The sequence below is a fragment of the Rissa tridactyla genome, chromosome 18 (assembly GCF_028500815.1).
Source record: "Rissa tridactyla isolate bRisTri1 chromosome 18, bRisTri1.patW.cur.20221130, whole genome shotgun sequence".
NCBI lineage: Eukaryota > Metazoa > Chordata > Aves > Charadriiformes > Laridae > Rissa > Rissa tridactyla.
The window spans coordinates 8,585,175-8,612,458 of NC_071483.1; the positions used below are offsets into that span (position 1 = coordinate 8,585,175).

Consider the following 27,284-nt stretch of genomic DNA (forward strand, 5'->3'; position numbering starts at 1 on the left):
GGATTTGGTTCTTTTCAGTCTGGAAAAAAGATGACTGAGGGGGGACCTTATCAACGCTTCTAAATACTGAAAGGGGGGGTGTCAGGAGGATGGGGCCAGGCTCTTTTCAGTGGTGCCCAGCGACGGGACAAGGGGTAACGGGCACAAACTGGAGCATAGGCACTTCCACCTAAACATGAGGAGGAACTTCTTTGCTGTGAGGGCGGCAGAGCCCCGGCACAGGCTGCCCAGAGAGGTGGTGGAGGCTGCATCTCTGGAGACATTCCAAAGCCGCCTGGATGCGTTCCTGTGCCACCTGCTCTGGGTGACCCTGCTCTGGCAGGCGGTTGGATGTTGGATGAGATGATCTCCAGAGGGCCCTTCCAACCCCCACCGTTGTGTGATTCTGTGGTGAGCGTTTGGGCCTGTGGGTCATGTCTGCCTTGAAAGGGAGCTCACCCAGAGGTGGTGCCAGCGGAGGACGGGGCTGGGCAGAGCCAGGCCATGTGCCGAGGGAGCCGGGCTCTCTGTTAGCGCTCAGGGGTGCGTCCGGGTGGTAAAGGGGAGGGACTGTCCTGCCGCAAGCCATGTTGGCTGCCCTAGGCCTTGGCTGTCTGGGAGAAGGTGCCGGTAGTGGAGGCTGTTGTTGGTGGCAGCTCTGGAGCAGCTCTGCTGCTGGTTCCATGGCTGCCAAAGCCCGAGCCGGCGGAGCTGTCTATGCGCACCGACCGGGGCAAACCTTGCTGGGGAAAGCGCTCCTGGGAGGGCTCCAGAGAAGCCCTGTAGGCTGCTGCTTTCTGTGGCTTGCTTTCTTTTTCTCCGTTTCTCTCATTCCAACCACGTCTTTCAACCAGAGAGGAGGGAAGGGGAGTCTGGCCTGGTGTTCAGGCCCCAGTGGAGCCTTGAGCAAAGGGCGGGCTGAGGCCCAAGACCAATCTTGGGCGCTGCTCGGCTGCCCCTTAATGAACCCTACAGCCGCATACTCGGGTGTGGGTATTGCCCACAGCATTGCTGTTAGGGGGGAATGTACCTTGATGAGGGCAAAACCGACAAGGGGCAAAATACTCATGAAAACCATTTTATACTTTATTGAGAGGTTAAACCGTAACTGGTCTCTGGATCTTCCACTCTCCACCGGTGCCAAGACTTCCCAGGTTTTTGTGTCGGGAGATTCTGTACCCGCTTCTTTTGACAGATGACAAAGCTGCAGCCTCCCCAGAGTCCAAAGAAAAGGGCTGTTTGGGGACCTTCTCCTCCTCCAGTGCCACAGAGAGGGAACGTCCCAGGCCTGCACGGCAAGCTCATTACCGAGAGAACCTGGTTTTGAAATCTTTGATAGCCTTGGCCATCATGGGTGCTATTTCTGCAACAGAGGAAGAAAAAAAACCCACCAATGGACGAAACCCCCCTCCCATTAAAGCAACAGGCACAGACTGAGGGAGCAGAGAGCAATTCCAAGCTGCAACTTTGCAGAGCCTTTAGCCTCTCCTTAGGGAGAGGGGAGGAGAGGAGAGGAGAGAGGCCACCAACACGACCCCTCCTGCAGAGCCGGGATTTCCCTTGCGGCAGAAACAGCAGATTTGTGCCTTTGTAAAGGAGGAGCTCTGGGAGACGAAGGGCTGTTCCGCGGTTTGTACTTACTCTTGGCTGGTGGTTTCGTGGGGTCACAGGAGTCCTGCAGTGGCCGGGGCAATCATGGTAGGTCTGCGTGGGGTGGGGGCAGGGGCAGAACGAGATCCCTTGAGCAGACCAGGGAGAAAACTCAGTGCCCAAGTGGGGCAGGAGCAAAGCGAGCCACCCCGATTTTGGCAGAGCCACGGAGCCACCTCTAGCAGGGCAAGATTTCTCTCTAATAATCTCCCTAAATTTCCTAAATTTCTCTGATATAGGGAAAGGGCAAAATGAGCTTCCGCAGGCAAGAGAGAGGAAACACCAGCTGTCCTGAGAGGGACATGATGAAAAGAAGCCACCCAAGCAAGGCTGAGGCCAAAGTGGATGCCCCAAGTGAAGGGTGTAAAGAAGAAAGCCTCCCTGAGTGGAGCAGGAGGAAAAGTAACCGCCCCGAGCTGAGCAGGAGGAACTCAGTGCCCTGAGCAAGAGTGGGGAAAACTAGAGGACCCAGGCGGTGCAGGGGCCCAACTGGCGAGCTCAAGGCGGGCAGGAATAGCAACCAGCTGCCTCGTTGGGTCAGAAGCACTACTCGCTGCCCTCCTGGGGGGTCGAGGGGTTAAACCAGATGCTAAAAAGCCAGCCAGAAACGGGTTTTGGAGGTGCAGGGTGGGAGAGCAGCTGGGTGGGCGCCTGGCAGCCACCCAAGGGGCACCCAGCGCAGTTGCTCAAGGTGTTTTTTTGGTCGCGCTAGTTGAGAGTCAGCCTGTGGCTGTGTCTTGGGGGGTAGATAAAATTCATTGGAAAGGAACCTGTAAGACAGCAGGTGCTTTGCTGCACGAGTCTCACAGACGCAGTCCTGTGTCTGTCAAGAGTGGAAAAGAAGCCCTCAGCCCCCCGAATGTGCCAGCCAAAGCTGTGAAGGGGCTCGCTGGCAGCCCTGGGTACGTTTTTATCGCTGGGGCCGGTGCGGCTCCAGGCAGAGGCGGGAGCTCCGCGGGCAGACGAGCAGCCCTTGGCCAGCAGTGCCCGGGGCAGCCCAACAGCTGCTGGCTGGTGGCTGCAGGAGGTGCCTGGGCTGTGGCGGCTGCGGGGCCGCAGTGCGTCCCCGTGCGTCCGGGTGTGGCCCCTGTCACAAAGGGGCAGTGATGCGGCACCCGCCCGCTGCTTGTGAGCTCACCTGGCCAGGGCTTGGCATCCTGAAGAGCGTGCCAGGGAAAGCTAGTTGGGCTGAGCTGGCCTTCGGGATAACTCGGCTCCTTCCTTTGCCACTTGCTTGGCTACTTTTTTTCCAACCATTGATCGTTTACTGCCCACTTCTCCTCACCTGCCATCCTCTTGCAAAGGTAAGTATGCTTTGAGCTTTAGGACAGATCATGTGGTAGCTAGACACGGGATCAAAGTATAGGCTGGTCTCTCCCTTGGGAGCGGTAGGATGAGCTATTACACCTTGATAGGCTCTCCAGATATGCCCTATGGGTAGAGTTCCTATTTGCTAGTTGTTGTTTCTTTAGCATGTGCTGGGATGGGTAAGCAGGGGGTGGCAGTGCAGTCTGAGGCTTCCCCCAATGTTTCTGTGTTGGAGGTTAGAGCTGGTTGTCCTGGGTGCTCCTGTACAGAACTCAACTTTTAAAATAGGCTTTTGCGCACCACTATGGTCTCATCACTTCTCAAATGTCATTGCCCTGCAGTCACTGCCGAGGGAATGGCCCTGCCACAAAGGATCCTCTTTCCCACGGCGAAGATTTGCATGGACTGGCAGCAAAGACAGAGAGCTGGAGCGGGACTCGACAACCTGGGCAATACGTGCTTCCTCAACTCCGTGCTGCAGTGCCTGACGTACACCCCTCCTCTGGCCAACTACCTGCTCTCTCGTGAGCACAGTCAGTCGTGTGAGTACTTTTGGGACCATGTCCTTGCACATCTCTTGGGCACTTCCCAAGGATTCCCAGACTCTGGGATTTGATTTGGGAGAAAAGCAGCCCTTCTGTGTAAACCCCCTGAGTGGGTGTTCTTTGAACACTCAAGCCTAGAAACCGCTTCTCACATCTGGGTGGTTTCATCTTCAGAAGGGCGCCTCTTTCTCGCCACGGGTCTCGTTCCCTATTTCTGCAAGTTAAAAACTCCCTTTGCGTGTTGCACAGAAAACTTCTGTCAGTTGGGCATCCCTCTGAAGAAGGTTTTCTGTGCGTTAAGGCATCCCGGGCTTGTTGGGACGTCGACAGCTTGCGAGAAGAGCAGTGGAGACTGTTCTTCCAACTTCAAGATCTTTGTTAGGTTTCCTGTTGCTATGGATACCTTGCACACCTGAGAAGCTTGTTTCCCCCCTACCCTCCCTCCGTCCCTCCCTCTTCAGGTCGTCAGCAAGGTTTCTGCATGATGTGCATAATGGAGGCACACGTGAAGCGGGTCCTGCATTCCTCAGCCAGTGCCATCCAGCCCTGGGCTGTGGTCAATGTCCTCAGACGTAAGTCATTGCAGGTGCTTTTATGTGTGTTTGTCCCTTCTGGTAGGAGAGAACTACTAACTTCTTCTCTCTTAGGCATAGGAGAACATTTTGAGCATGGCATGCAGGAAGATGCCCACGACTTCTTACGTTGTACTGTCGATGCCATGCAGAGAGCTTGTCTGCATGGCAGCAGCGAGTAAGCACAAGCAAATGACCTTTGCAATGTTCCCGAGCCCTTTGGGCTCCCCGACAGAGTCCCATCAAGGAAAGCCCACGGCCAGGGTTTTCAGACAAAGACAAACGTCTTGGAGGGCGTAACTCTCTGCCTTACCATTTCTCTCCAGCCTGGACATCTCTTCCGAAGCAACTACCGTCATCCATCAAATATTTGGGGGCTTCCTGAGATCCAGAGGTACTTTTCCACAACTCTTGCTCTCCTTGGGATTGTCTGTGCCCTTCTGTCTGCCTGTCGTAAACAGCTGTTGGTGTGCATGGCGGAGCAGCTGTGACGAGCGTAAAGCGGCACAGTCCCCTTCCCCTGTCGCTGAGCGTTTCCATTTGCGTTCCAGTCACCTGCTTGAGCTGCAGAGCGGTTTCCGATTCCTACGAGGCCTTCCTGGATGTTCCTTTGGATATAAAAGTAAGAGGGTTTGTAACTGTGCTTCAGGACGCCCCAAGGTCCCTGTAGCTTTCCAGACAAACACAGTTGGCTTAAAAGCCAACACAAGAGACCTTGGTGGTGGGTTGCAGGGGAATGGGCGGTCTCCTGCTGGGGAGGCCATGGCAGCGGTCTCCCTGCAGGTGCTGCCTTGAAGCTGCACAAGTACAAATTATCCTCTCTGCACCCTTGACGTACTCTCCTCCTTCTTCCCTTTGCCCTCCCTCAACCCCAGTCTGGCTCCTCGGCTGACGGGTTGTATTGTTTTCACTCTTGATGACCCTGCTCCCCATGGGTAGCTGGACTGAGTGGTGCCACAGGGAGGTAGCTCTGGATGGCCCCGGGAATCCCTGGGAATGGAGGGAAGTGCTCGGCATAGTACTGCCCTCTTTCTGCCTCCCTCTGGACGCTGCTTGCGGGTTCATGGTGGGTCTCCTCAGCGTCAGCTACCGGAGATTTTGCGTAAGTGTTTGGGCAAGGGCGTTTCCCGCAGCTCAGTGCTCTCCTCTCTCCCTCCTCCAGGCAGCCGCATCTGTCACCGCAGCTCTGGAGGACTTTGTGAAACCTGAGCAGCTGGATGGCAACAACTGCTTTAAATGCAGACAGTAAGACGATTACTAAGGACATGTTAACAGTAGATCCTGCCTTGAGGTTTTGCATGTGGTGGAGCATAAGCTAGCTTTTCCCGTAGGTTGCATACACAATAATAAGACAGCCCTTTTTAAAAATATAGTATTATGGCACTGAATAGTCTTCAAATAGCGTAAGGATGCGTGAGACGTGAAAGGCTGTCTGGCTTTCGGGGGGGGGGAAAAAAGGGTGCCTTTCAAGGGCGCCTTCCAGCATGTGTCTCTGTGCTTGGTTTCAAGGTGTGACAAGATGGTTGCCGCCTCCAAGAGGTTTACGTTCCATCGTGTGCCCAAGGTTCTCACGCTGTGTCTGAAAAGGTTTGGAGACTTCACTGGCAGGAAGATCAGAAAGGTGTGTACGCGACTGGAGTGCAACTTTCTCTTCCTGGAAAGCAGTGCGCTCTTTCACAAGTGTTCCCTGTTGAGTTTTGTGTGTTCCCTTCTGGAGAGAGGAGAGTTCCTGTGGGAAGACAAGCATGTACTCTGCTGCGATGGAGCTGCTTTGGCCGAGAACAGTTTCCTGCCGCCCAAGCCATACATGTTGCTTTAGAGAAAATCCGGGGATCATTTCTTACGCCTCTTGGTGTCTCTGTAGGCTGTGAAGTATCCCGAGTGCTTGGATCTTCGCCCGTACGTGTCTCAGACGGCTGGAGAACCGCTCCTCTACTCCTTATATGCTGTGCTGGTGCACAGCGGTGGCAGCTGTCATGTGGGGCACTATTTCTGCTACACAAAGGTAAAGAGCAACTTCCTTCCTAACAAGGGAAAACTGTAGCCTGGGGACGACAAACTTCCATGTCAGTGTTACTGGCAGGCAAGGTTTTGGGGGAGAAGGTCTCCTGAGGGGCTGGGCTGGATTTGGTTCTGCATACCCTTGGTTCGGTAGTTTTCTGCCTGTGCTGGTGTGGAGAAACCACGCAGTTCATCTCCAGATATCGACGCCTTTCTTGACAGGCCAGCGATGGACGGTGGTACCAGATGGATGATTCCTCTGTGGTTCTTGATGACACCGACACAGTTCTCAGGCAGCAAGCCTATTTACTGTTCTATGTCAGGTAATAACAAGTGCTAGCCTGTGTTTAGAATACGTTTCCCTTTCATGCTTTTGCTCTTTTTCTTCTCATCCTCCTCAGAGTTTCTCTTTCTGTCACAGGAGACAATTACTACCTGCATCCTTTGGTGCTGTCAAATCTGAACTACCCCACGTCAGTCCTTACCTTTTCTTGCTGGCCTTTAGGCTGCTGGCCTGGTGTAAAGTGCTACTTGTCTGCTCTCTGAAGCTGGCTAATGTCGAGAAGAGGACTTAAAGGGGGCCTACAGGAACGATGGGGAGGGACTCTATCGCGGAGTGTAGTGATAGGGCGAGGGGTAACGGTTTTAACCTGAAAGAGGGAAGATTTAGGTTAGATACGAGGAAGAAATTCTTTACCGTGGGGGTGGTGAGACACTGGAAGAGGATGCCCGGCAAAGCCGTGGATGCCCTGTCCCTGGGGGTGTTCAAGGCCAGGTTGGATGGGGCTTTGAGCAACCTGATCTAGTGGCAGGTGTCCCTGCCCATGGCAGGGGAGATAGAACGAGATGGTATTGAAGATGCCTTCTAACCCAAACCATGTGATGATTCTCTAATGCTATGCAATGGAGACTGTAGGGGCTACAAAGACGAGGTCTTGCTCCCGTGGGGGCTGACCTGGTGGGAAGACCCCAATCAAATTTCCCATTTTTAGTCTTGGTTATGTCTTCTGTCTGTCATAGAAACAGCTCCATGAAAACAACTGACCTCCACAGAAGGCAGCAAGAACAGCCCTAAGCGAACATCCCTTTTTTTTTTTTTTTTTCCTCCAGGAGCTCCTCTTTGAAAACTGAAGAAAGGGCTTCTTCTTTGAAAACTGAAGAAAGTGCTCCTTCCTCACCAGCACCATCCCATGCCCATTCCTTCATCAGTCAGGGGGCAGCCGGCAGCAAGCAGGTGGGTTCTGTGGGACCACAAGGTCTGCATTGCAGGACTAAGGTAGCTCTGGGGAGGTGGGTCAGGGAAGCAGACGGGCAGTGGATTTCTTTCCAGGATCTTGGCATTGCTCTGTTTTCCCTCCCACATTGCAGCTTCCCTCACAGCCACGACGCTGTGCTCTCCCCAAGCAGCCCACCTAGGTCCATCCCATTTGTCCGCCTTTGGCCCTTCTGCCCTTGCAGCTCTCTAGGAGAACCTTTGGGACGTCCTTAGCTGTCCCCTCACAGAGCTTCTGGGGTTTCCTCACTGTTCTGCTCCTTTCAGAGCAGGAGGAAAGGGCAGGACCTTTTCACAGCTCTCTTTGCAGGACATGGCGCTGGGCACGGAGGGCTCTCCAGAGGACAGCAGCTGCTCCACAAAAGCCAGCACCAGCCAGCGAAGGTGGGCCGGTGCACAGGTGGCATCTGCAGGCTGGCCAGGCAGAAGGCAACGTGACTGCCAGGTGCCCTGTCAGCCACGTGACCCTGTGCCGCAGAAGGTGCAGGAAGAGAAGAAAGAGAAGCAGAGATTCATCCCCTCTTCCCGCTGCCAGAGGAGCGGTGGCAGGGAGAGGGCTCGGAGCAGATCTCCACAGGGGGGCACTGATGTGTGCAGGTGGTGCGTGGTCACCATGGACTACGACCCCTCAAGAGGGAGGAGGAGGAGAAGTAGTCCTCCAAGTTGTGACCGCCCTCCCAGGGATGCTGCAGCTGCGGGGCCCTCCAACGCCCGCTCCCAGATGCCTCCTGCATCCAGGGCTGCTCGGGAGAAAACCCTGCCGAGGCCAAGAGAGCAAAGCAGGTCCCTGCGGCAGGGCCACGATCTCCGCAGACGGTTGGTGGAGAACACGGATTGCCAGCCCTCAGCGAAGAGGAAGAAGATAAGTCCTCCAGGTGGTGACCGATGATGCAGCTCCAGGGCCCTCCACCGCCAGCTCCAAGCGGGCTCCCACAGCCGCTGCTGCTTGGGAGCCAACCCTGCTGAGGAAGAGAGCGCAAAGCTGATCCCTGCAGCGGGGCTGTGCTCTCCGCAGCCAGTTCGTGGAATAAATTTGTTGTATTTCATAAGATACTGGTTTCGTCTTACCGGTTTAGCTCCGGGCTTCAATTGTATTTTTACCAGCTCGGCCGCTTTAGCCCTTCCAGGCTTCTTGGTGTCCCATCCAAAAGGGGTTACAGCATCCTCTATCTCAGAAAGAGAGTTGATTGGTACTTCTTTTCCTCCGTTTCCCATTGTCTTCAGTAATACCTGCAATACATGTATTTGCGCTTCCCAGACGTTCCTTTGTGGAATATGAACTCTAATTTTGTTTTTAGCAAAGGTTATTTGTGCCACTAGTTTGCTTAACCTCAACCAGGCGTTCGGACGGGGATTCCGCTCTCTCAAGCCCCTGTCCCCGCCAATCCGAGTCCCCGTTGACAGCCCCGCTTAGTTCTTCTGGTATCGGGGCCGTGGCTGGGCCGGGAGTCCGATTAGATTTTCCCTTTGGACACTCATTTTTCCAGTGCCCTTTCTCTTTACAAAGGGCACGCTGATCCCTCCCTAGTGGGATTCTAGTTCCCAAGTCCCCTCCTGTTCCTCGGCCTCTCCCTCGTTCTCTTGGGAAACCTCAACCTGGGGAGGAGCCTTGAGCCCGTGCAAAAGCAGCTGCCAATATTACCGCCTTCTGCTTCCTTTCCCTCCATTTCTCCTTTTCATTCTCCTCCTTTTCTACCTCTTCGCTATTATTCTGGCCCAGCTGGAGTGCTTCTACACTAATGCACGCAGCATGGGCAACAGAGAGGAGAAGCTGGAAGCCATTGTGCAGCAGGAAAACTGTGATGTAGTCGCCATGGTGGAAACGTGGTGGGATGACTTGCACGACTGGAGTGCTGCGTTAGGTGGCTACGAACTCTTCAGAAGGGAGAGGCAAGGAAGGAGAGGAGGTGGGGTGGCTCTGTATGTTAGGGAGTGTTAGGAATGTCAAGAGCTTCATGATGGTGCCATAGGGTTGAGGGTGTATGGGTAAGAATCGGGGGAGGGCCAACAAGGCTGATACCACGGTGGGAGTCTGTTACTGCGCACACTCCACCGCCTGCAGGTACAGGCAGCCAGCCGCCCTGGTTCCTGAGCGTTCCGCAGGAGCGGCACCAGCAGGCAGCTCAAAAAACCTTACTGCCTGCAAACACTTGAGCATGGCTGAAACGTGGGCAATTTTTCCTCTTTTTAGGCCTGCTGGTTAAAGACTGGTCTGCTGAGACACGGCTCAGGACCACACCAGGGCCAGCAGCGCTGCTTTCTGCATCCCGTGGCGGCGCTGGGCAGAGGGACGGGTTGCCAGATCCCGTCTCGAGGTACGCGTGTGGCATGTCAGGGTCACTCTCGCCTGGCTTTTCCCAGCAAAGCCCCAGCTGGTGCCAGCCCCGAGCTCTCCGCACCCAGTTCATGGAATAAATTTGTTGTGTTTCATAAGATACTGGTTTTGTATCTTATGATGTATGATATGATGTATCTTATGATCTTATGTATCTTATCTCCCCCCCAGCACGGGGGCCGCTGCCCCTCGCCCACCCACCGCCCGGGCTGCCAGGAGGAGCCGGGCTGGCGCCGCCGCCACGGCCCAGCTCCGTCACTGACAGCTGCAGGCTGGAGACCTTGTGGGGCTGGGAGCCGGGGCATTCCTGAGGCCTCCGCCAGCCGAGCCTGCCTGAGGCTGTGGGGCCTGGCCGTGGCAGAGAGCCAGAGCCTCTGAGCACTGCCGGCCCGCTCGCCCTCAGCCTGCGCTGCTGTCCCCGGCCCCTCAGTGGGCCCTTCCCCACGCCGCCGTGGGCCCTGATGCGGTGTGGAGGCCGTGACGCCATCTACTGTGCTAGACGCCATTGCGTAGCAGGCACCGCCTGGCCCCGACCGTGTCTTGTGTCCATTTCAAGTTCTTCTCCAAGCTGAACTACGATACAGTCACCTTCGACGGCCTCCACATCACCCTCTGTGACCTCTGCGAAGTGGGATTTTTGGAATTCCTATATGTGGACATACAGTATTGCATTTTATACCTTTGTCTGTGCAGCAGTCCTGACAAAATGTTGAAACGATCTTGGAAAGAGCAAAGTGAAGCTTGAGTGAAGACGGCCTACTTGTTCAGATTTTTCCGAGTACTCCAAGCTTTTACAGTTCAGTAACTGTTACTTTTCATAATGGAAGTCTAGTAATAGAAGCAAAGCTGATATGAGGTCAAAGTAAACAGGATTTTAAAGATCAGTGGAAAAATATGCGATGATGCTTTTAAAGATGCCGGGAAGGCAAAAGGGGTGGTTGGGACCTATTTTACAAAGGGGGTGGAGGGATGTTCTCTTCCACGCTTACTCTAGAGGCGTGTTCTGTGGGGGCAGAATTCCCTTCAAAAAGCCCGTACTCAAGAATAGTGCATTTAAACTTGCCTCCTTGTAATTTGATCTGGATTTCTTATCATAGATGTTCTCACAATATCCTGGTAGAACGGTAAACTCCAGAGCACAGGTTTCTTGAGTACTCCTTCCTGCCCTGTAATATTCTGTCTCAAAAACCCTTGGAGAATGTGCTATTCTGCTTATCAGGCAAAAGGCAAACAAGTACAAAACCAAAAATGGGACTCTCAACTGTTCTTAGGTGAATAGTTTTAAGGAAGAAGAATGCTCTTCTAAGACTGTCTCTGGAGCTCAGAACTTGCTTGAGTTCAGTGTTACAGCATGCACTTGACAGTTTTAGTAATGCCACGATGCGATGTCTTCAAAACAAACTCCCGCTAACTCCAAAGGAAGTCATATGGCCTCACAGCCGACGTCTGTCCATCTGTCGACTGGAATGTCTTCCACACTGTGCAAACGTAGCGTTTTAGAGAAAACGTTTGAGCGCCTTTTAAACCTTGCCCTTCACTGTGCCACTTGTTCCGTGACCTTTTTGGCCTACTGAACTAGCTCAATCAAGAAATGGTGATACACCCGTTGGAAATGAGATCATTGATACTTATCTTGGTGGAGACTGAAAATCCAGAAATCGTAGTCCAGTCTGTCAGTCAGGATGTTTCGAGGCGCTGCTTTCAGTGCCAGCCACAGGGATGATTTCTTTGTTGCAAAGCGTACAAGTGGTGTTGATCAGAACAGTTAAAAAATCACATACTGAGAAAGCATGTTTTTAAGCACTAGGGAGAAGAGGTGCTCTTGAGAGTTACGTTGCTTGCTGGTAGAGACAGTCTGGCATGTTACTAGCCGTTTTTATCTCTTACCCTGCAAGTCCTTCCCCCAGTAGCATGCTAGCTGTTTAGCAAGGCCTGTAAGCCTAATGAAGATTTTTCTTTGTCGTTGTGCGTGTAGGCTTGCCTTCTGATGACTTCTGTTCTGAGGAGCGTCTGTGCTTTATCTGGGTGAAGATACTTCTCTCGCTACTGCTCAGAGAGATGCTTTTGCAATGCTGTCAGACCCAAAAGGGTGGATTAAAGCAGGCCATAAATAAAAGGAGGACCTTTTTTCAGTGACTTGTTTGTAGCGTACATATGACACAAGGTATTAAAACTAGCAGATTTTCAGAATTGTAGGTGAATTTAAAAATGGGATTTTCAAATTGCGTGTTAAATGTGAAGCAGTATAAACCTCAGAGCCTGACCTCAGCTGCTTGTAGTTTTTTGCAGGCAGAAGGTTGTGGACACTAGTGCGATAATTGATTTAAGATCTCTAAGTCAGTGTGAGGCAGCAGTCAAAGTAGCCATTGTTTGACTTGTCTGCCTCCATTCATGCCTTGAGATACTTCTTGCCCTTGACTCTTTCAAGCATACTTTTTTCTTGTAGAATAGATAGCAAGTTTTAGACTGTTAGGTCTCTTCTGCCCTTGATTTTTATATACCATAGAATCATAGAATCATAGGGTTGGAAGGGACCTCTGGAGATCATCTAGTCCGACCCCCCTGCCAGAGCAGGGTCACCCAGAGCAGGTTACACAGGAGCCTGTCCAGGCGGCTTTGGAATGTCTCCAGAGACGCAGCCTCCACCACCTCTCTGGGCAGCCTGTTCCAGTGCTCTGCCACCCTGGAAGGAAAGTAGTTCCTCCTCATGGTTAGGGGGAACTTCCTAAGCTCCAGTTTGTGCCCATTACCTCTTGTCCTGTCACTGGACACCACTGAAAAGAGCCTGGCCCCATCCTCCTGACACCCCCCCTTTCAGTATTTAGAAGCGTTGATAAGGTTGCCCCTCAGCCGTCTTTTTTCCAGACTGAAGAGACCCAAATCCCTCAGCCTTTCTTCATAAGAGAGCTGTTCCAGTCCCATCGGCATCTTGGTAGCTCTCTGCTGCACCCTCTCCAGCAGTTCCCTGTCCCTCTTGAACGGGGGAGCCCAGAACTGGACACAGCACTCCAAGTGCGGCCTCACCAGGGCAGTGTAGAGGGGAAGGATGACTTCCCTCCACCTGCTGGCCACATTTTTCCTGATGCACCCCAGGATGCCATTGGCCTGCTTGGCCACAAGGGCACATTGCTGGCTCATGGTCATCCTGTTGTCCACCAGGACTCCCAGGTCTCTTTCAGCTGAGCTGCTCTCCAGCAGGTCAGCCCCCAACCTGTCCTGGTGCATGGGGTTATTCCTCCCCAGGTGCAGCACCCTACACTTGCCCTTCTTGAATTTCATAAGGTTCCTCTCTGCCCAGATCTCCAGCCTGTCCAGGGCTCACTGGATGGCGGCACAGCCTTCCGGTGTGTCAGCCACCCCCCCAGCTTTGTGTCATTGGCGAACTTGCTGAGGGTGCACTCTGTCCCCTCATGCAGGTCGTTGATGAATATATTGAACAGGACTGGACCCAGTACTGACCCCCAGGGAACACCACTCGTCACTGACCTCCAACTAGACTCTGTGCCCCTAATCACGACCCTCTGAGCTCGCTCTTTCAACCAGTTATCTATCCACCTCACTGTCCATTCATCGAGCCCACTCTTCACAAGCTTCCCTATGAGGATGCTGTGGGGGACCATATCGAAAGCCTTGCTGAAGTCAAGGTAGACCACATCCACTGCACTCCCCTCATCTATCCGTCCAGTCATGCCATCATAGAAGGCTATCAGATTAGTCAGACATGATTTCCCCTTGATGAATCCACGTTGAGTACTTCCGATAGCTTTCTTTTCCTCCGCGTGCCTTGAGATGACGCCCAGAACAAGGTGGTCCATCATCTTTCCAGGAATGGAGGTGAGGCTGACCGGCCTGTAGTTCCCCGGCTCCTCCTTCTTGCCTTTTTTGAAGACTGGAGTGACGTTGGCTTTCCTCCAGTCCTCAGGCACCTCGCCTGTTCTCCAGGACCTTTCAAAGATGATGGAGAGCGGCCCAGCAATGACTTCCGCCAGCTCCCTCAGCACTCTTGAGTGCATCCCAACAAGGGCACGGAGTGTGTTTCCTGGCCTCCAAGTCCTTCACGTCCCAAGTCCCTTAGACTGGCTCTCTGCTTAGACATATATTCTGACGCTGGAATAGCTCTTTATAAGTACAGCTTCTCCAGCTCTTTTCCTAGTCTAAGCTCCTTGACAGCGTAGAGAATCAGAGCACCCTTAGAGAGAGCGCTTTTTATTTTGATCTCCTTCTAGATACAGGAATGAATATTATTTTTCAATAGCTATAAAAAGAAGAGCTTGTTCACTATTTCAGTGCCTCATACCCAGAGTCACAGGGATCTTTAATGTTTTTTAACCACCACAGCCCCCGCCCAACTTCCAGAGATTTTGGGGCCGTGACCCGCCTCTTTTGGGGGGAACTCCGTGTAACCCCCCATGCCCCCCTCGCCTGCTCCTCCGCCGTGTGGGCCAGGGGATGGAGAGAAGAGGTGGGCGGAGGGGGAACGGTGGGGGCGGCTGAGCTGGCAGTACCTGCCCATCCCGGCCACCGCCGTCTCGCCCGAGCAGGCCTTTGCCACCGGCCAGAGCGTCCTGGAGCATCGTCGAGCCATCCTGGCGCCGGAGAACCTGGGCCAGATTCTCATCTTGCACCAAAACTTTGATTTTTTAGAATCAATCAGGAACAGCAACGGGGCGCGGAGCAGGAATCCCCACACTCGTACACGTCTGTGCCAGCAGCCCTATTTTCAACCCCAGAAAGTATTACTGCTTGACACCTTTCAGCAAGGCACTACGGAGTTGTACACGACACGGGGCAAATATGATTCTTTCACATCACTGATCAATGTTTCAAAAGGAGACGGCAAGAAACCCAAAGACTGGAAATGATGAGGGGACTGGAACAGCTCTCTTATGCAGAAAGGCTGAGGGATTTGGTTCTTTTCAGTCTGGAAAAAAGATGACTGAGGGGGGACCTTATCAACGCTTCTAAATACTGAAAGGGGGGGTGTCAGGAGGATGGGGCCAGGCTCTTTTCAGTGGTGCCCAGCGACGGGACAAGGGGTAACGGGCACAAACTGGAGCATAGGCACTTCCACCTAAACATGAGGAGGAACTTCTTTGCTGTGAGGGCGGCAGAGCCCCGGCACAGGCTGCCCAGAGAGGTGGTGGAGGCTGCGTCTCTGGAGACATTCCAAAGCCGCCTGGATGCGTTCCTGTGCCACCTGCTCTGGGTGACCCTGCTCTGGCAGGCGGTTGGATGTTGGATGAGATGATCTCCAGAGGGCCCTTCCAACCCCCACCGTTGTGTGATTCTGTGGTGAGCGTTTGGGCCTGTGGGTCATGTCTGCCTTGAAAGGGAGCTCACCCAGAGGTGGTGCCAGCGGAGGACGGGGCTGGGCAGAGCCAGGCCATGTGCCGAGGGAGCCGGGCTCTCTGTTAGCGCTCAGGGGTGCGTCCGGGTGGTAAAGGGGAGGGACTGTCCTGCCGCAAGCCATGTTGGCTGCCCTAGGCCTTGGCTGTCTGGGAGAAGGTGCCGGTAGTGGAGGCTGTTGTTGGTGGCAGCTCTGGAGCAGCTCTGCTGCTGGTTCCATGGCTGCCAAAGCCCGAGCCGGCGGAGCTGTCTATGCGCACCGACCGGGGCAAACCTTGCTGGGGAAAGCGCTCCTGGGAGGGCTCCAGAGAAGCCCTGTAGGCTGCTGCTTTCTGTGGCTTGCTTTCTTTTTCTCCGTTTCTCTCATTCCAACCACGTCTTTCAACCAGAGAGGAGGGAAGGGGAGTCTGGCCTGGTGTTCAGGCCCCAGTGGAGCCTTGAGCAAAGGGCGGGCTGAGGCCCAAGACCAATCTTGGGCGCTGCTCGGCTGCCCCTTAATGAACCCTACAGCCGCATACTCGGGTGTGGGTATTGCCCACAGCATTGCTGTTAGGGGGGAATGTACCTTGATGAGGGCAAAACCGACAAGGGGCAAAATACTCATGAAAACCATTTTATACTTTATTGAGAGGTTAAACCGTAACTGGTCTCTGGATCTTCCACTCTCCACCGGTGCCAAGACTTCCCAGGTTTTTGTGTCGGGAGATTCTGTACCCGCTTCTTTTGACAGATGACAAAGCTGCAGCCTCCCCAGAGTCCAAAGAAAAGGGCTGTTTGGGGACCTTCTCCTCCTCCAGTGCCACAGAGAGGGAACGTCCCAGGCCTGCACGGCAAGCTCATTACCGAGAGAACCTGGTTTTGAAATCTTTGATAGCCTTGGCCATCATGGGTGCTATTTCTGCAACAGAGGAAGAAAAAAAACCCACCAATGGACGAAACCCCCCTCCCATTAAAGCAACAGGCACAGACTGAGGGAGCAGAGAGCAATTCCAAGCTGCAACTTTGCAGAGCCTTTAGCCTCTCCTTAGGGAGAGGGGAGGAGAGGAGAGGAGAGAGGCCACCAACACGACCCCTCCTGCAGAGCCGGGATTTCCCTTGCGGCAGAAACAGCAGATTTGTGCCTTTGTAAAGGAGGAGCTCTGGGAGACGAAGGGCTGTTCCGCGGTTTGTACTTACTCTTGGCTGGTGGTTTCGTGGGGTCACAGGAGTCCTGCAGTGGCCGGGGCAATCATGGTAGGTCTGCGTGGGGTGGGGGCAGGGGCAGAACGAGATCCCTTGAGCAGACCAGGGAGAAAACTCAGTGCCCAAGTGGGGCAGGAGCAAAGCGAGCCACCCCGATTTTGGCAGAGCCACGGAGCCACCTCTAGCAGGGCAAGAGTAAATCTCCCTAAATTTCCTAAATTTCTCTGATATAGGGAAAGGGCAAAATGAGCTTCCGCAGGCAAGAGAGAGGAAACACCAGCTGTCCTGAGAGGGACATGATGAAAAGAAGCCACCCAAGCAAGGCTGAGGCCAAAGTGGATGCCCCAAGTGAAGGGTGTAAAGAAGAAAGCCTCCCTGAGTGGAGCAGGAGGAAAAGTAACCGCCCCGAGCTGAGCAGGAGGAACTCAGTGCCCTGAGCAAGAGTGGGGAAAACTAGAGGACCCAGGCGGTGCAGGGGCCCAACTGGCGAGCTCAAGGCGGGCAGGAATAGCAACCAGCTGCCTCGTTGGGTCAGAAGCACTACTCGCTGCCCTCCTGGGGGGTCGAGGGGTTAAACCAGATGCTAAAAAGCCAGCCAGAAACGGGTTTTGGAGGTGCAGGGTGGGAGAGCAGCTGGGTGGGCGCCTGGCAGCCACCCAAGGGGCACCCAGCGCAGTTGCTCAAGGTGTTTTTTTGGTCGCGCTAGTTGAGAGTCAGCCTGTGGCTGTGTCTTGGGGGGTAGATAAAATTCATTGGAAAGGAACCTGTAAGACAGCAGGTGCTTTGCTGCACGAGTCTCACAGACGCAGTCCTGTGTCTGTCAAGAGTGGAAAAGAAGCCCTCAGCCCCCCGAATGTGCCAGCCAAAGCTGTGAAGGGGCTCGCTGGCAGCCCTGGGTACGTTTTTATTGCTGGGGCCGGTGCGGCTCCAGGCAGAGGCGGGAGCTCCGCGGGCAGACGAGCAGCCCTTGGCCAGCAGTGCCCGGGGCAGCCCAACAGCTGCTGGCTGGTGGCTGCAGGAGGTGCCTGGGCTGTGGCGGCTGCGGGGCCGCAGTGCGTCCCCGTGCGTCCGGGTGTGGCCCCTGTCACAAAGGGGCAGTGATGCGGCACCCGCCCGCTGCTTGTGAGCTCACCTGGCCAGGGCTTGGCATCCTGAAGAGCGTGCCAGGGAAAGCTAGTTGGGCTGAGCTGGCCTTCGGGATAACTCGGCTCCTTCCTTTGCCACTTGCTTGGCTACTTTTTTTCCAACCATTGATCGTTTACTGCCCACTTCTCCTCACCTGCCATCCTCTTGCAAAGGTAAGTATGCTTTGAGCTTTAGGACAGATCATGTGGTAGCTAGACACGGGATCAAAGTATAGGCTGGTCTCTCCCTTGGGAGCGGTAGGATGAGCTATTACACCTTGATAGGCTCTCCAGATATGCCCTATGGGTAGAGTTCCTATTTGCTAGTTGTTGTTTCTTTAGCATGTGCTGGGATGGGTAAGCAGGGGGTGGCAGTGCAGTCTGAGGCTTCCCCCAATGTTTCTGTGTTGGAGGTTAGAGCTGGTTGTCCTGGGTGCTCCTGTACAGAACTCAACTTTTAAAATAGGCTTTTGCGCACCACTATGGTCTCATCACTTCTCAAATGTCATTGCCCTGCAGTCACTGCCGAGGGAATGGCCCTGCCACAAAGGATCCTCTTTCCCACGGCGAAGATTTGCATGGACTGGCAGCAAAGACAGAGAGCTGGAGCGGGACTCGACAACCTGGGCAATACGTGCTTCCTCAACTCCGTGCTGCAGTGCCTGACGTACACCCCTCCTCTGGCCAACTACCTGCTCTCTCGTGAGCACAGTCAGTCGTGTGAGTACTTTTGGGACCATGTCCTTGCACATCTCTTGGGCACTTCCCAAGGATTCCCAGACTCTGGGATTTGATTTGGGAGAAAAGCAGCCCTTCTGTGTAAACCCCCTGAGTGGGTGTTCTTTGAACACTCAAGCCTAGAAACCGCTTCTCACATCTGGGTGGTTTCATCTTCAGAAGGGCGCCTCTTTCTCGCCACGGGTCTCGTTCCCTATTTCTGCAAGTTAAAAACTCCCTTTGCGTGTTGCACAGAAAACTTCTGTCAGTTGGGCATCCCTCTGAAGAAGGTTTTCTGTGCGTTAAGGCATCCCGGGCTTGTTGGGACGTCGACAGCTTGCGAGAAGAGCAGTGGAGACTGTTCTTCCAACTTCAAGATCTTTGTTAGGTTTCCTGTTGCTATGGATACCTTGCACACCTGAGAAGCTTGTTTCCCCCCTACCCTCCCTCCGTCCCTCCCTCTTCAGGTCGTCAGCAAGGTTTCTGCATGATGTGCATAATGGAGGCACACGTGAAGCGGGTCCTGCATTCCTCAGCCAGTGCCATCCAGCCCTGGGCTGTGGTCAATGTCCTCAGACGTAAGTCATTGCAGGTGCTTTTATGTGTGTTTGTCCCTTCTGGTAGGAGAGAACTACTAACTTCTTCTCTCTTAGGCATAGGAGAACATTTTGAGCATGGCATGCAGGAAGATGCCCACGACTTCTTACGTTGTACTGTCGATGCCATGCAGAGAGCTTGTCTGCATGGCAGCAGCGAGTAAGCACAAGCAAATGACCTTTGCAATGTTCCCGAGCCCTTTGGGCTCCCCGACAGAGTCCCATCAAGGAAAGCCCACGGCCAGGGTTTTCAGACAAAGACAAACGTCTTGGAGGGCGTAACTCTCTGCCTTACCATTTCTCTCCAGCCTGGACATCTCTTCCGAAGCAACTACCGTCATCCATCAAATATTTGGGGGCTTCCTGAGATCCAGAGGTACTTTTCCACAACTCTTGCTCTCCTTGGGATTGTCTGTGCCCTTCTGTCTGCCTGTCGTAAACAGCTGTTGGTGTGCATGGCGGAGCAGCTGTGACGAGCGTAAAGCGGCACAGTCCCCTTCCCCTGTCGCTGAGCGTTTCCATTTGCGTTCCAGTCACCTGCTTGAGCTGCAGAGCGGTTTCCGATTCCTACGAGGCCTTCCTGGATGTTCCTTTGGATATAAAAGTAAGAGGGTTTGTAACTGTGCTTCAGGACGCCCCAAGGTCCCTGTAGCTTTCCAGACAAACACAGTTGGCTTAAAAGCCAACACAAGAGACCTTGGTGGTGGGTTGCAGGGGAATGGGCGGTCTCCTGCTGGGGAGGCCATGGCAGCGGTCTCCCTGCAGGTGCTGCCTTGAAGCTGCACAAGTACAAATTATCCTCTCTGCACCCTTGACGTACTCTCCTCCTTCTTCCCTTTGCCCTCCCTCAACCCCAGTCTGGCTCCTCGGCTGACGGGTTGTATTGTTTTCACTCTTGATGACCCTGCTCCCCATGGGTAGCTGGACTGAGTGGTGCCACAGGGAGGTAGCTCTGGATGGCCCCGGGAATCCCTGGGAATGGAGGGAAGTGCTCGGCATAGTACTGCCCTCTTTCTGCCTCCCTCTGGACGCTGCTTGCGGGTTCATGGTGGGTCTCCTCAGCGTCAGCTACCGGAGATTTTGCGTAAGTGTTTGGGCAAGGGCGTTTCCCGCAGCTCAGTGCTCTCCTCTCTCCCTCCTCCAGGCAGCCGCATCTGTCACCGCAGCTCTGGAGGACTTTGTGAAACCTGAGCAGCTGGATGGCAACAACTGCTTTAAATGCAGACAGTAAGACGATTACTAAGGACATGTTAACAGTAGATCCTGCCTTGAGGTTTTGCATGTGGTGGAGCATAAGCTAGCTTTTCCCGTAGGTTGCATACACAATAATAAGACAGCCCTTTTTAAAAATATAGTATTATGGCACTGAATAGTCTTCAAATAGCGTAAGGATGCGTGAGACGTGAAAGGCTGTCTGGCTTTCGGGGGGGGGGAAAAAAGGGTGCCTTTCAAGGGCGCCTTCCAGCATGTGTCTCTGTGCTTGGTTTCAAGGTGTGACAAGATGGTTGCCGCCTCCAAGAGGTTTACGTTCCATCGTGTGCCCAAGGTTCTCACGCTGTGTCTGAAAAGGTTTGGAGACTTCACTGGCAGGAAGATCAGAAAGGTGTGTACGCGACTGGAGTGCAACTTTCTCTTCCTGGAAAGCAGTGCGCTCTTTCACAAGTGTTCCCTGTTGAGTTTTGTGTGTTCCCTTCTGGAGAGAGGAGAGTTCCTGTGGGAAGACAAGCATGTACTCTGCTGCGATGGAGCTGCTTTGGCCGAGAACAGTTTCCTGCCGCCCAAGCCATACATGTTGCTTTAGAGAAAATCCGGGGATCATTTCTTACGCCTCTTGGTGTCTCTGTAGGCTGTGAAGTATCCCGAGTGCTTGGATCTTCGCCCGTACGTGTCTCAGACGGCTGGAGAACCGCTCCTCTACTCCTTATATGCTGTGCTGGTGCACAGCGGTGGCAGCTGTCATGTGGGGCACTATTTCTGCTACACAAAGGTAAAGAGCAACTTCCTTCCTAACAAGGGAAAACTGTAGCCTGGGGACGACAAACTTCCATGTCAGTGTTACTGGCAGGCAAGGTTTTGGGGGAGAAGGTCTCCTGAGGGGCTGGGCTGGATTTGGTTCTGCATACCCTTGGTTCGGTAGTTTTCTGCCTGTGCTGGTGTGGAGAAACCACGCAGTTCATCTCCAGATATCGACGCCTTTCTTGACAGGCCAGCGATGGACGGTGGTACCAGATGGATGATTCCTCTGTGGTTCTTGATGACACCGACACAGTTCTCAGGCAGCAAGCCTATTTACTGTTCTATGTCAGGTAATAACAAGTGCTAGCCTGTGTTTAGAATACGTTTCCCTTTCATGCTTTTGCTCTTTTTCTTCTCATCCTCCTCAGAGTTTCTCTTTCTGTCACAGGAGACAATTACTACCTGCATCCTTTGGTGCTGTCAAATCTGAACTACCCCACGTCAGTCCTTACCTTTTCTTGCTGGCCTTTAGGCTGCTGGCCTGGTGTAAAGTGCTACTTGTCTGCTCTCTGAAGCTGGCTAATGTCGAGAAGAGGACTTAAAGGGGGCCTACAGGAACGATGGGGAGGGACTCTATCGCGGAGTGTAGTGATAGGGCGAGGGGTAACGGTTTTAACCTGAAAGAGGGAAGATTTAGGTTAGATACGAGGAAGAAATTCTTTACCGTGGGGGTGGTGAGACACTGGAAGAGGATGCCCGGCAAAGCCGTGGATGCCCTGTCCCTGGGGGTGTTCAAGGCCAGGTTGGATGGGGCTTTGAGCAACCTGATCTAGTGGCAGGTGTCCCTGCCCATGGCAGGGGAGATAGAACGAGATGGTATTGAAGATGCCTTCTAACCCAAACCATGTGATGATTCTCTAATGCTATGCAATGGAGACTGTAGGGGCTACAAAGACGAGGTCTTGCTCCCGTGGGGGCTGACCTGGTGGGAAGACCCCAATCAAATTTCCCATTTTTAGTCTTGGTTATGTCTTCTGTCTGTCATAGAAACAGCTCCATGAAAACAACTGACCTCCACAGAAGGCAGCAAGAACAGCCCTAAGCGAACATCCCTTTTTTTTTTTTTTTTTCCTCCAGGAGCTCCTCTTTGAAAACTGAAGAAAGGGCTTCTTCTTTGAAAACTGAAGAAAGTGCTCCTTCCTCACCAGCACCATCCCATGCCCATTCCTTCATCAGTCAGGGGGCAGCCGGCAGCAAGCAGGTGGGTTCTGTGGGACCACAAGGTCTGCATTGCAGGACTAAGGTAGCTCTGGGGAGGTGGGTCAGGGAAGCAGACGGGCAGTGGATTTCTTTCCAGGATCTTGGCATTGCTCTGTTTTCCCTCCCACATTGCAGCTTCCCTCACAGCCACGACGCTGTGCTCTCCCCAAGCAGCCCACCTAGGTCCATCCCATTTGTCCGCCTTTGGCCCTTCTGCCCTTGCAGCTCTCTAGGAGAACCTTTGGGACGTCCTTAGCTGTCCCCTCACAGAGCTTCTGGGGTTTCCTCACTGTTCTGCTCCTTTCAGAGCAGGAGGAAAGGGCAGGACCTTTTCACAGCTCTCTTTGCAGGACATGGCGCTGGGCACGGAGGGCTCTCCAGAGGACAGCAGCTGCTCCACAAAAGCCAGCACCAGCCAGCGAAGGTGGGCCGGTGCACAGGTGGCATCTGCAGGCTGGCCAGGCAGAAGGCAACGTGACTGCCAGGTGCCCTGTCAGCCACGTGACCCTGTGCCGCAGAAGGTGCAGGAAGAGAAGAAAGAGAAGCAGAGATTCATCCCCTCTTCCCGCTGCCAGAGGAGCGGTGGCAGGGAGAGGGCTCGGAGCAGATCTCCACAGGGGGGCACTGATGTGTGCAGGTGGTGCGTGGTCACCATGGACTACGACCCCTCAAGAGGGAGGAGGAGGAGAAGTAGTCCTCCAAGTTGTGACCGCCCTCCCAGGGATGCTGCAGCTGCGGGGCCCTCCAACGCCCGCTCCCAGATGCCTCCTGCATCCAGGGCTGCTCGGGAGAAAACCCTGCCGAGGCCAAGAGAGCAAAGCAGGTCCCTGCGGCAGGGCCACGATCTCCGCAGACGGTTGGTGGAGAACACGGATTGCCAGCCCTCAGCGAAGAGGAAGAAGATAAGTCCTCCAGGTGGTGACCGATGATGCAGCTCCAGGGCCCTCCACCGCCAGCTCCAAGCGGGCTCCCACAGCCGCTGCTGCTTGGGAGCCAACCCTGCTGAGGAAGAGAGCGCAAAGCTGATCCCTGCAGCGGGGCTGTGCTCTCCGCAGCCAGTTCGTGGAATAAATTTGTTGTATTTCATAAGATACTGGTTTCGTCTTACCGGTTTAGCTCCGGGCTTCAATTGTATTTTTACCAGCTCGGCCGCTTTAGCCCTTCCAGGCTTCTTGGTGTCCCATCCAAAAGGGGTTACAGCATCCTCTATCTCAGAAAGAGAGTTGATTGGTACTTCTTTTCCTCCGTTTCCCATTGTCTTCAGTAATACCTGCAATACATGTATTTGCGCTTCCCAGACGTTCCTTTGTGGAATATGAACTCTAATTTTGTTTTTAGCAAAGGTTATTTGTGCCACTAGTTTGCTTAACCTCAACCAGGCGTTCGGACGGGGATTCCGCTCTCTCAAGCCCCTGTCCCCGCCAATCCGAGTCCCCGTTGACAGCCCCGCTTAGTTCTTCTGGTATCGGGGCCGTGGCTGGGCCGGGAGTCCGATTAGATTTTCCCTTTGGACACTCATTTTTCCAGTGCCCTTTCTCTTTACAAAGGGCACGCTGATCCCTCCCTAGTGGGATTCTAGTTCCCAAGTCCCCTCCTGTTCCTCGGCCTCTCCCTCGTTCTCTTGGGAAACCTCAACCTGGGGAGGAGCCTTGAGCCCGTGCAAAAGCAGCTGCCAATATTACCGCCTTCTGCTTCCTTTCCCTCCATTTCTCCTTTTCATTCTCCTCCTTTTCTACCTCTTCGCTATTATTCTGGCCCAGCTGGAGTGCTTCTACACTAATGCACGCAGCATGGGCAACAGAGAGGAGAAGCTGGAAGCCATTGTGCAGCAGGAAAACTGTGATGTAGTCGCCATGGTGGAAACGTGGTGGGATGACTTGCACGACTGGAGTGCTGCGTTAGGTGGCTACGAACTCTTCAGAAGGGAGAGGCAAGGAAGGAGAGGAGGTGGGGTGGCTCTGTATGTTAGGGAGTGTTAGGAATGTCAAGAGCTTCATGATGGTGCCATAGGGTTGAGGGTGTATGGGTAAGAATCGGGGGAGGGCCAACAAGGCTGATACCACGGTGGGAGTCTGTTACTGCGCACACTCCACCGCCTGCAGGTACAGGCAGCCAGCCGCCCTGGTTCCTGAGCGTTCCGCAGGAGCGGCACCAGCAGGCAGCTCAAAAAACCTTACTGCCTGCAAACACTTGAGCATGGCTGAAACGTGGGCAATTTTTCCTCTTTTTAGGCCTGCTGGTTAAAGACTGGTCTGCTGAGACACGGCTCAGGACCACACCAGGGCCAGCAGCGCTGCTTTCTGCATCCCGTGGCGGCGCTGGGCAGAGGGACGGGTTGCCAGATCCCGTCTCGAGGTACGCGTGTGGCATGTCAGGGTCACTCTCGCCTGGCTTTTCCCAGCAAAGCCCCAGCTGGTGCCAGCCCCGAGCTCTCCGCACCCAGTTCATGGAATAAATTTGTTGTGTTTCATAAGATACTGGTTTTGTATCTTATGATGTATGATATGATGTATCTTATGATCTTATGTATCTTATCTCCCCCCCAGCACGGGGGCCGCTGCCCCTCGCCCACCCACCGCCCGGGCTGCCAGGAGGAGCCGGGCTGGCGCCGCCGCCACGGCCCAGCTCCGTCACTGACAGCTGCAGGCTGGAGACCTTGTGGGGCTGGGAGCCGGGGCATTCCTGAGGCCTCCGCCAGCCGAGCCTGCCTGAGGCTGTGGGGCCTGGCCGTGGCAGAGAGCCAGAGCCTCTGAGCACTGCCGGCCCGCTCGCCCTCAGCCTGCGCTGCTGTCCCCGGCCCCTCAGTGGGCCCTTCCCCACGCCGCCGTGGGCCCTGATGCGGTGTGGAGGCCGTGACGCCATCTACTGTGCTAGACGCCATTGCGTAGCAGGCACCGCCTGGCCCCGACCGTGTCTTGTGTCCATTTCAAGTTCTTCTCCAAGCTGAACTACGATACAGTCACCTTCGACGGCCTCCACATCACCCTCTGTGACCTCTGCGAAGTGGGATTTTTGGAATTCCTATATGTGGACATACAGTATTGCATTTTATACCTTTGTCTGTGCAGCAGTCCTGACAAAATGTTGAAACGATCTTGGAAAGAGCAAAGTGAAGCTTGAGTGAAGACGGCCTACTTGTTCAGATTTTTCCGAGTACTCCAAGCTTTTACAGTTCAGTAACTGTTACTTTTCATAATGGAAGTCTAGTAATAGAAGCAAAGCTGATATGAGGTCAAAGTAAACAGGATTTTAAAGATCAGTGGAAAAATATGCGATGATGCTTTTAAAGATGCCGGGAAGGCAAAAGGGGTGGTTGGGACCTATTTTACAAAGGGGGTGGAGGGATGTTCTCTTCCACGCTTACTCTAGAGGCGTGTTCTGTGGGGGCAGAATTCCCTTCAAAAAGCCCGTACTCAAGAATAGTGCATTTAAACTTGCCTCCTTGTAATTTGATCTGGATTTCTTATCATAGATGTTCTCACAATATCCTGGTAGAACGGTAAACTCCAGAGCACAGGTTTCTTGAGTACTCCTTCCTGCCCTGTAATATTCTGTCTCAAAAACCCTTGGAGAATGTGCTATTCTGCTTATCAGGCAAAAGGCAAACAAGTACAAAACCAAAAATGGGACTCTCAACTGTTCTTAGGTGAATAGTTTTAAGGAAGAAGAATGCTCTTCTAAGACTGTCTCTGGAGCTCAGAACTTGCTTGAGTTCAGTGTTACAGCATGCACTTGACAGTTTTAGTAATGCCACGATGCGATGTCTTCAAAACAAACTCCCGCTAACTCCAAAGGAAGTCATATGGCCTCACAGCCGACGTCTGTCCATCTGTCGACTGGAATGTCTTCCACACTGTGCAAACGTAGCGTTTTAGAGAAAACGTTTGAGCGCCTTTTAAACCTTGCCCTTCACTGTGCCACTTGTTCCGTGACCTTTTTGGCCTACTGAACTAGCTCAATCAAGAAATGGTGATACACCCGTTGGAAATGAGATCATTGATACTTATCTTGGTGGAGACTGAAAATCCAGAAATCGTAGTCCAGTCTGTCAGTCAGGATGTTTCGAGGCGCTGCTTTCAGTGCCAGCCACAGGGATGATTTCTTTGTTGCAAAGCGTACAAGTGGTGTTGATCAGAACAGTTAAAAAATCACATACTGAGAAAGCATGTTTTTAAGCACTAGGGAGAAGAGGTGCTCTTGAGAGTTACGTTGCTTGCTGGTAGAGACAGTCTGGCATGTTACTAGCCGTTTTTATCTCTTACCCTGCAAGTCCTTCCCCCAGTAGCATGCTAGCTGTTTAGCAAGGCCTGTAAGCCTAATGAAGATTTTTCTTTGTCGTTGTGCGTGTAGGCTTGCCTTCTGATGACTTCTGTTCTGAGGAGCGTCTGTGCTTTATCTGGGTGAAGATACTTCTCTCGCTACTGCTCAGAGAGATGCTTTTGCAATGCTGTCAGACCCAAAAGGGTGGATTAAAGCAGGCCATAAATAAAAGGAGGACCTTTTTTCAGTGACTTGTTTGTAGCGTACATATGACACAAGGTATTAAAACTAGCAGATTTTCAGAATTGTAGGTGAATTTAAAAATGGGATTTTCAAATTGCGTGTTAAATGTGAAGCAGTATAAACCTCAGAGCCTGACCTCAGCTGCTTGTAGTTTTTTGCAGGCAGAAGGTTGTGGACACTAGTGCGATAATTGATTTAAGATCTCTAAGTCAGTGTGAGGCAGCAGTCAAAGTAGCCATTGTTTGACTTGTCTGCCTCCATTCATGCCTTGAGATACTTCTTGCCCTTGACTCTTTCAAGCATACTTTTTTCTTGTAGAATAGATAGCAAGTTTTAGACTGTTAGGTCTCTTCTGCCCTTGATTTTTATATACCATAGAATCATAGAATCATAGGGTTGGAAGGGACCTCTGGAGATCATCTAGTCCGACCCCCCTGCCAGAGCAGGGTCACCCAGAGCAGGTTACACAGGAGCCTGTCCAGGCGGCTTTGGAATGTCTCCAGAGACGCAGCCTCCACCACCTCTCTGGGCAGCCTGTTCCAGTGCTCTGCCACCCTGGAAGGAAAGTAGTTCCTCCTCATGGTTAGGGGGAACTTCCTAAGCTCCAGTTTGTGCCCATTACCTCTTGTCCTGTCACTGGACACCACTGAAAAGAGCCTGGCCCCATCCTCCTGACACCCCCCCTTTCAGTATTTAGAAGCGTTGATAAGGTTGCCCCTCAGCCGTCTTTTTTCCAGACTGAAGAGACCCAAATCCCTCAGCCTTTCTTCATAAGAGAGCTGTTCCAGTCCCATCGGCATCTTGGTAGCTCTCTGCTGCACCCTCTCCAGCAGTTCCCTGTCCCTCTTGAACGGGGGAGCCCAGAACTGGACACAGCACTCCAAGTGCGGCCTCACCAGGGCAGTGTAGAGGGGAAGGATGACTTCCCTCCACCTGC

At 53.4% G+C, this 27,284-nt stretch overlaps 2 protein-coding genes across 2 annotated transcripts; both read left to right on the plus strand.

The window, feature by feature from the left end:
- The first annotated feature begins 3,292 nt into the window (after window positions 1-3,292).
- On the plus strand, window positions 3,293-6,630 carry LOC128919029 (ubiquitin carboxyl-terminal hydrolase 42-like). The gene is made up of 10 exons (XM_054223975.1): window positions 3,293-3,479; window positions 3,944-4,054; window positions 4,130-4,232; window positions 4,381-4,448; window positions 4,606-4,676; window positions 5,217-5,299; window positions 5,564-5,675; window positions 5,919-6,059; window positions 6,278-6,378; window positions 6,477-6,630. Exons 1-10 carry the CDS (start codon window positions 3,293-3,295, stop codon window positions 6,628-6,630), a joined length of 1,131 nt encoding a protein of 376 aa, XP_054079950.1.
- An 11,218-nt stretch (window positions 6,631-17,848) lies between these two features.
- On the plus strand, window positions 17,849-21,186 carry LOC128919030 (ubiquitin carboxyl-terminal hydrolase 42-like). The gene is made up of 10 exons (XM_054223977.1): window positions 17,849-18,035; window positions 18,500-18,610; window positions 18,686-18,788; window positions 18,937-19,004; window positions 19,162-19,232; window positions 19,773-19,855; window positions 20,120-20,231; window positions 20,475-20,615; window positions 20,834-20,934; window positions 21,033-21,186. Exons 1-10 carry the CDS (start codon window positions 17,849-17,851, stop codon window positions 21,184-21,186), a joined length of 1,131 nt encoding a protein of 376 aa, XP_054079952.1.
- The last annotated feature ends 6,098 nt before the right edge of the window (window positions 21,187-27,284 follow it).

Excerpts from the sequence above, each read along its gene's own strand:
- LOC128919030 (XM_054223977.1), top strand. The coding sequence starts at position 17,849 with ATGGCCCTGCCACAAAGGATCCTCTTTCCCACGGCGAAGATTTGCATG. Across the intron at positions 18,789-18,936 it reads TGTCTGCATGGCAGCAGCGA|CCTGGACATCTCTTCCGAAG; the intron begins GTAAGCACAAGC and ends ATTTCTCTCCAG. Across the intron at positions 19,233-19,772 it reads ATGTTCCTTTGGATATAAAA|GCAGCCGCATCTGTCACCGC; the intron begins GTAAGAGGGTTT and ends TCCCTCCTCCAG.
- LOC128919029 (XM_054223975.1), top strand. The coding sequence starts at position 3,293 with ATGGCCCTGCCACAAAGGATCCTCTTTCCCACGGCGAAGATTTGCATG. Across the intron at positions 4,449-4,605 it reads GGGCTTCCTGAGATCCAGAG|TCACCTGCTTGAGCTGCAGA; the intron begins GTACTTTTCCAC and ends TTTGCGTTCCAG. Across the intron at positions 6,060-6,277 it reads ACTATTTCTGCTACACAAAG|GCCAGCGATGGACGGTGGTA; the intron begins GTAAAGAGCAAC and ends CTTTCTTGACAG.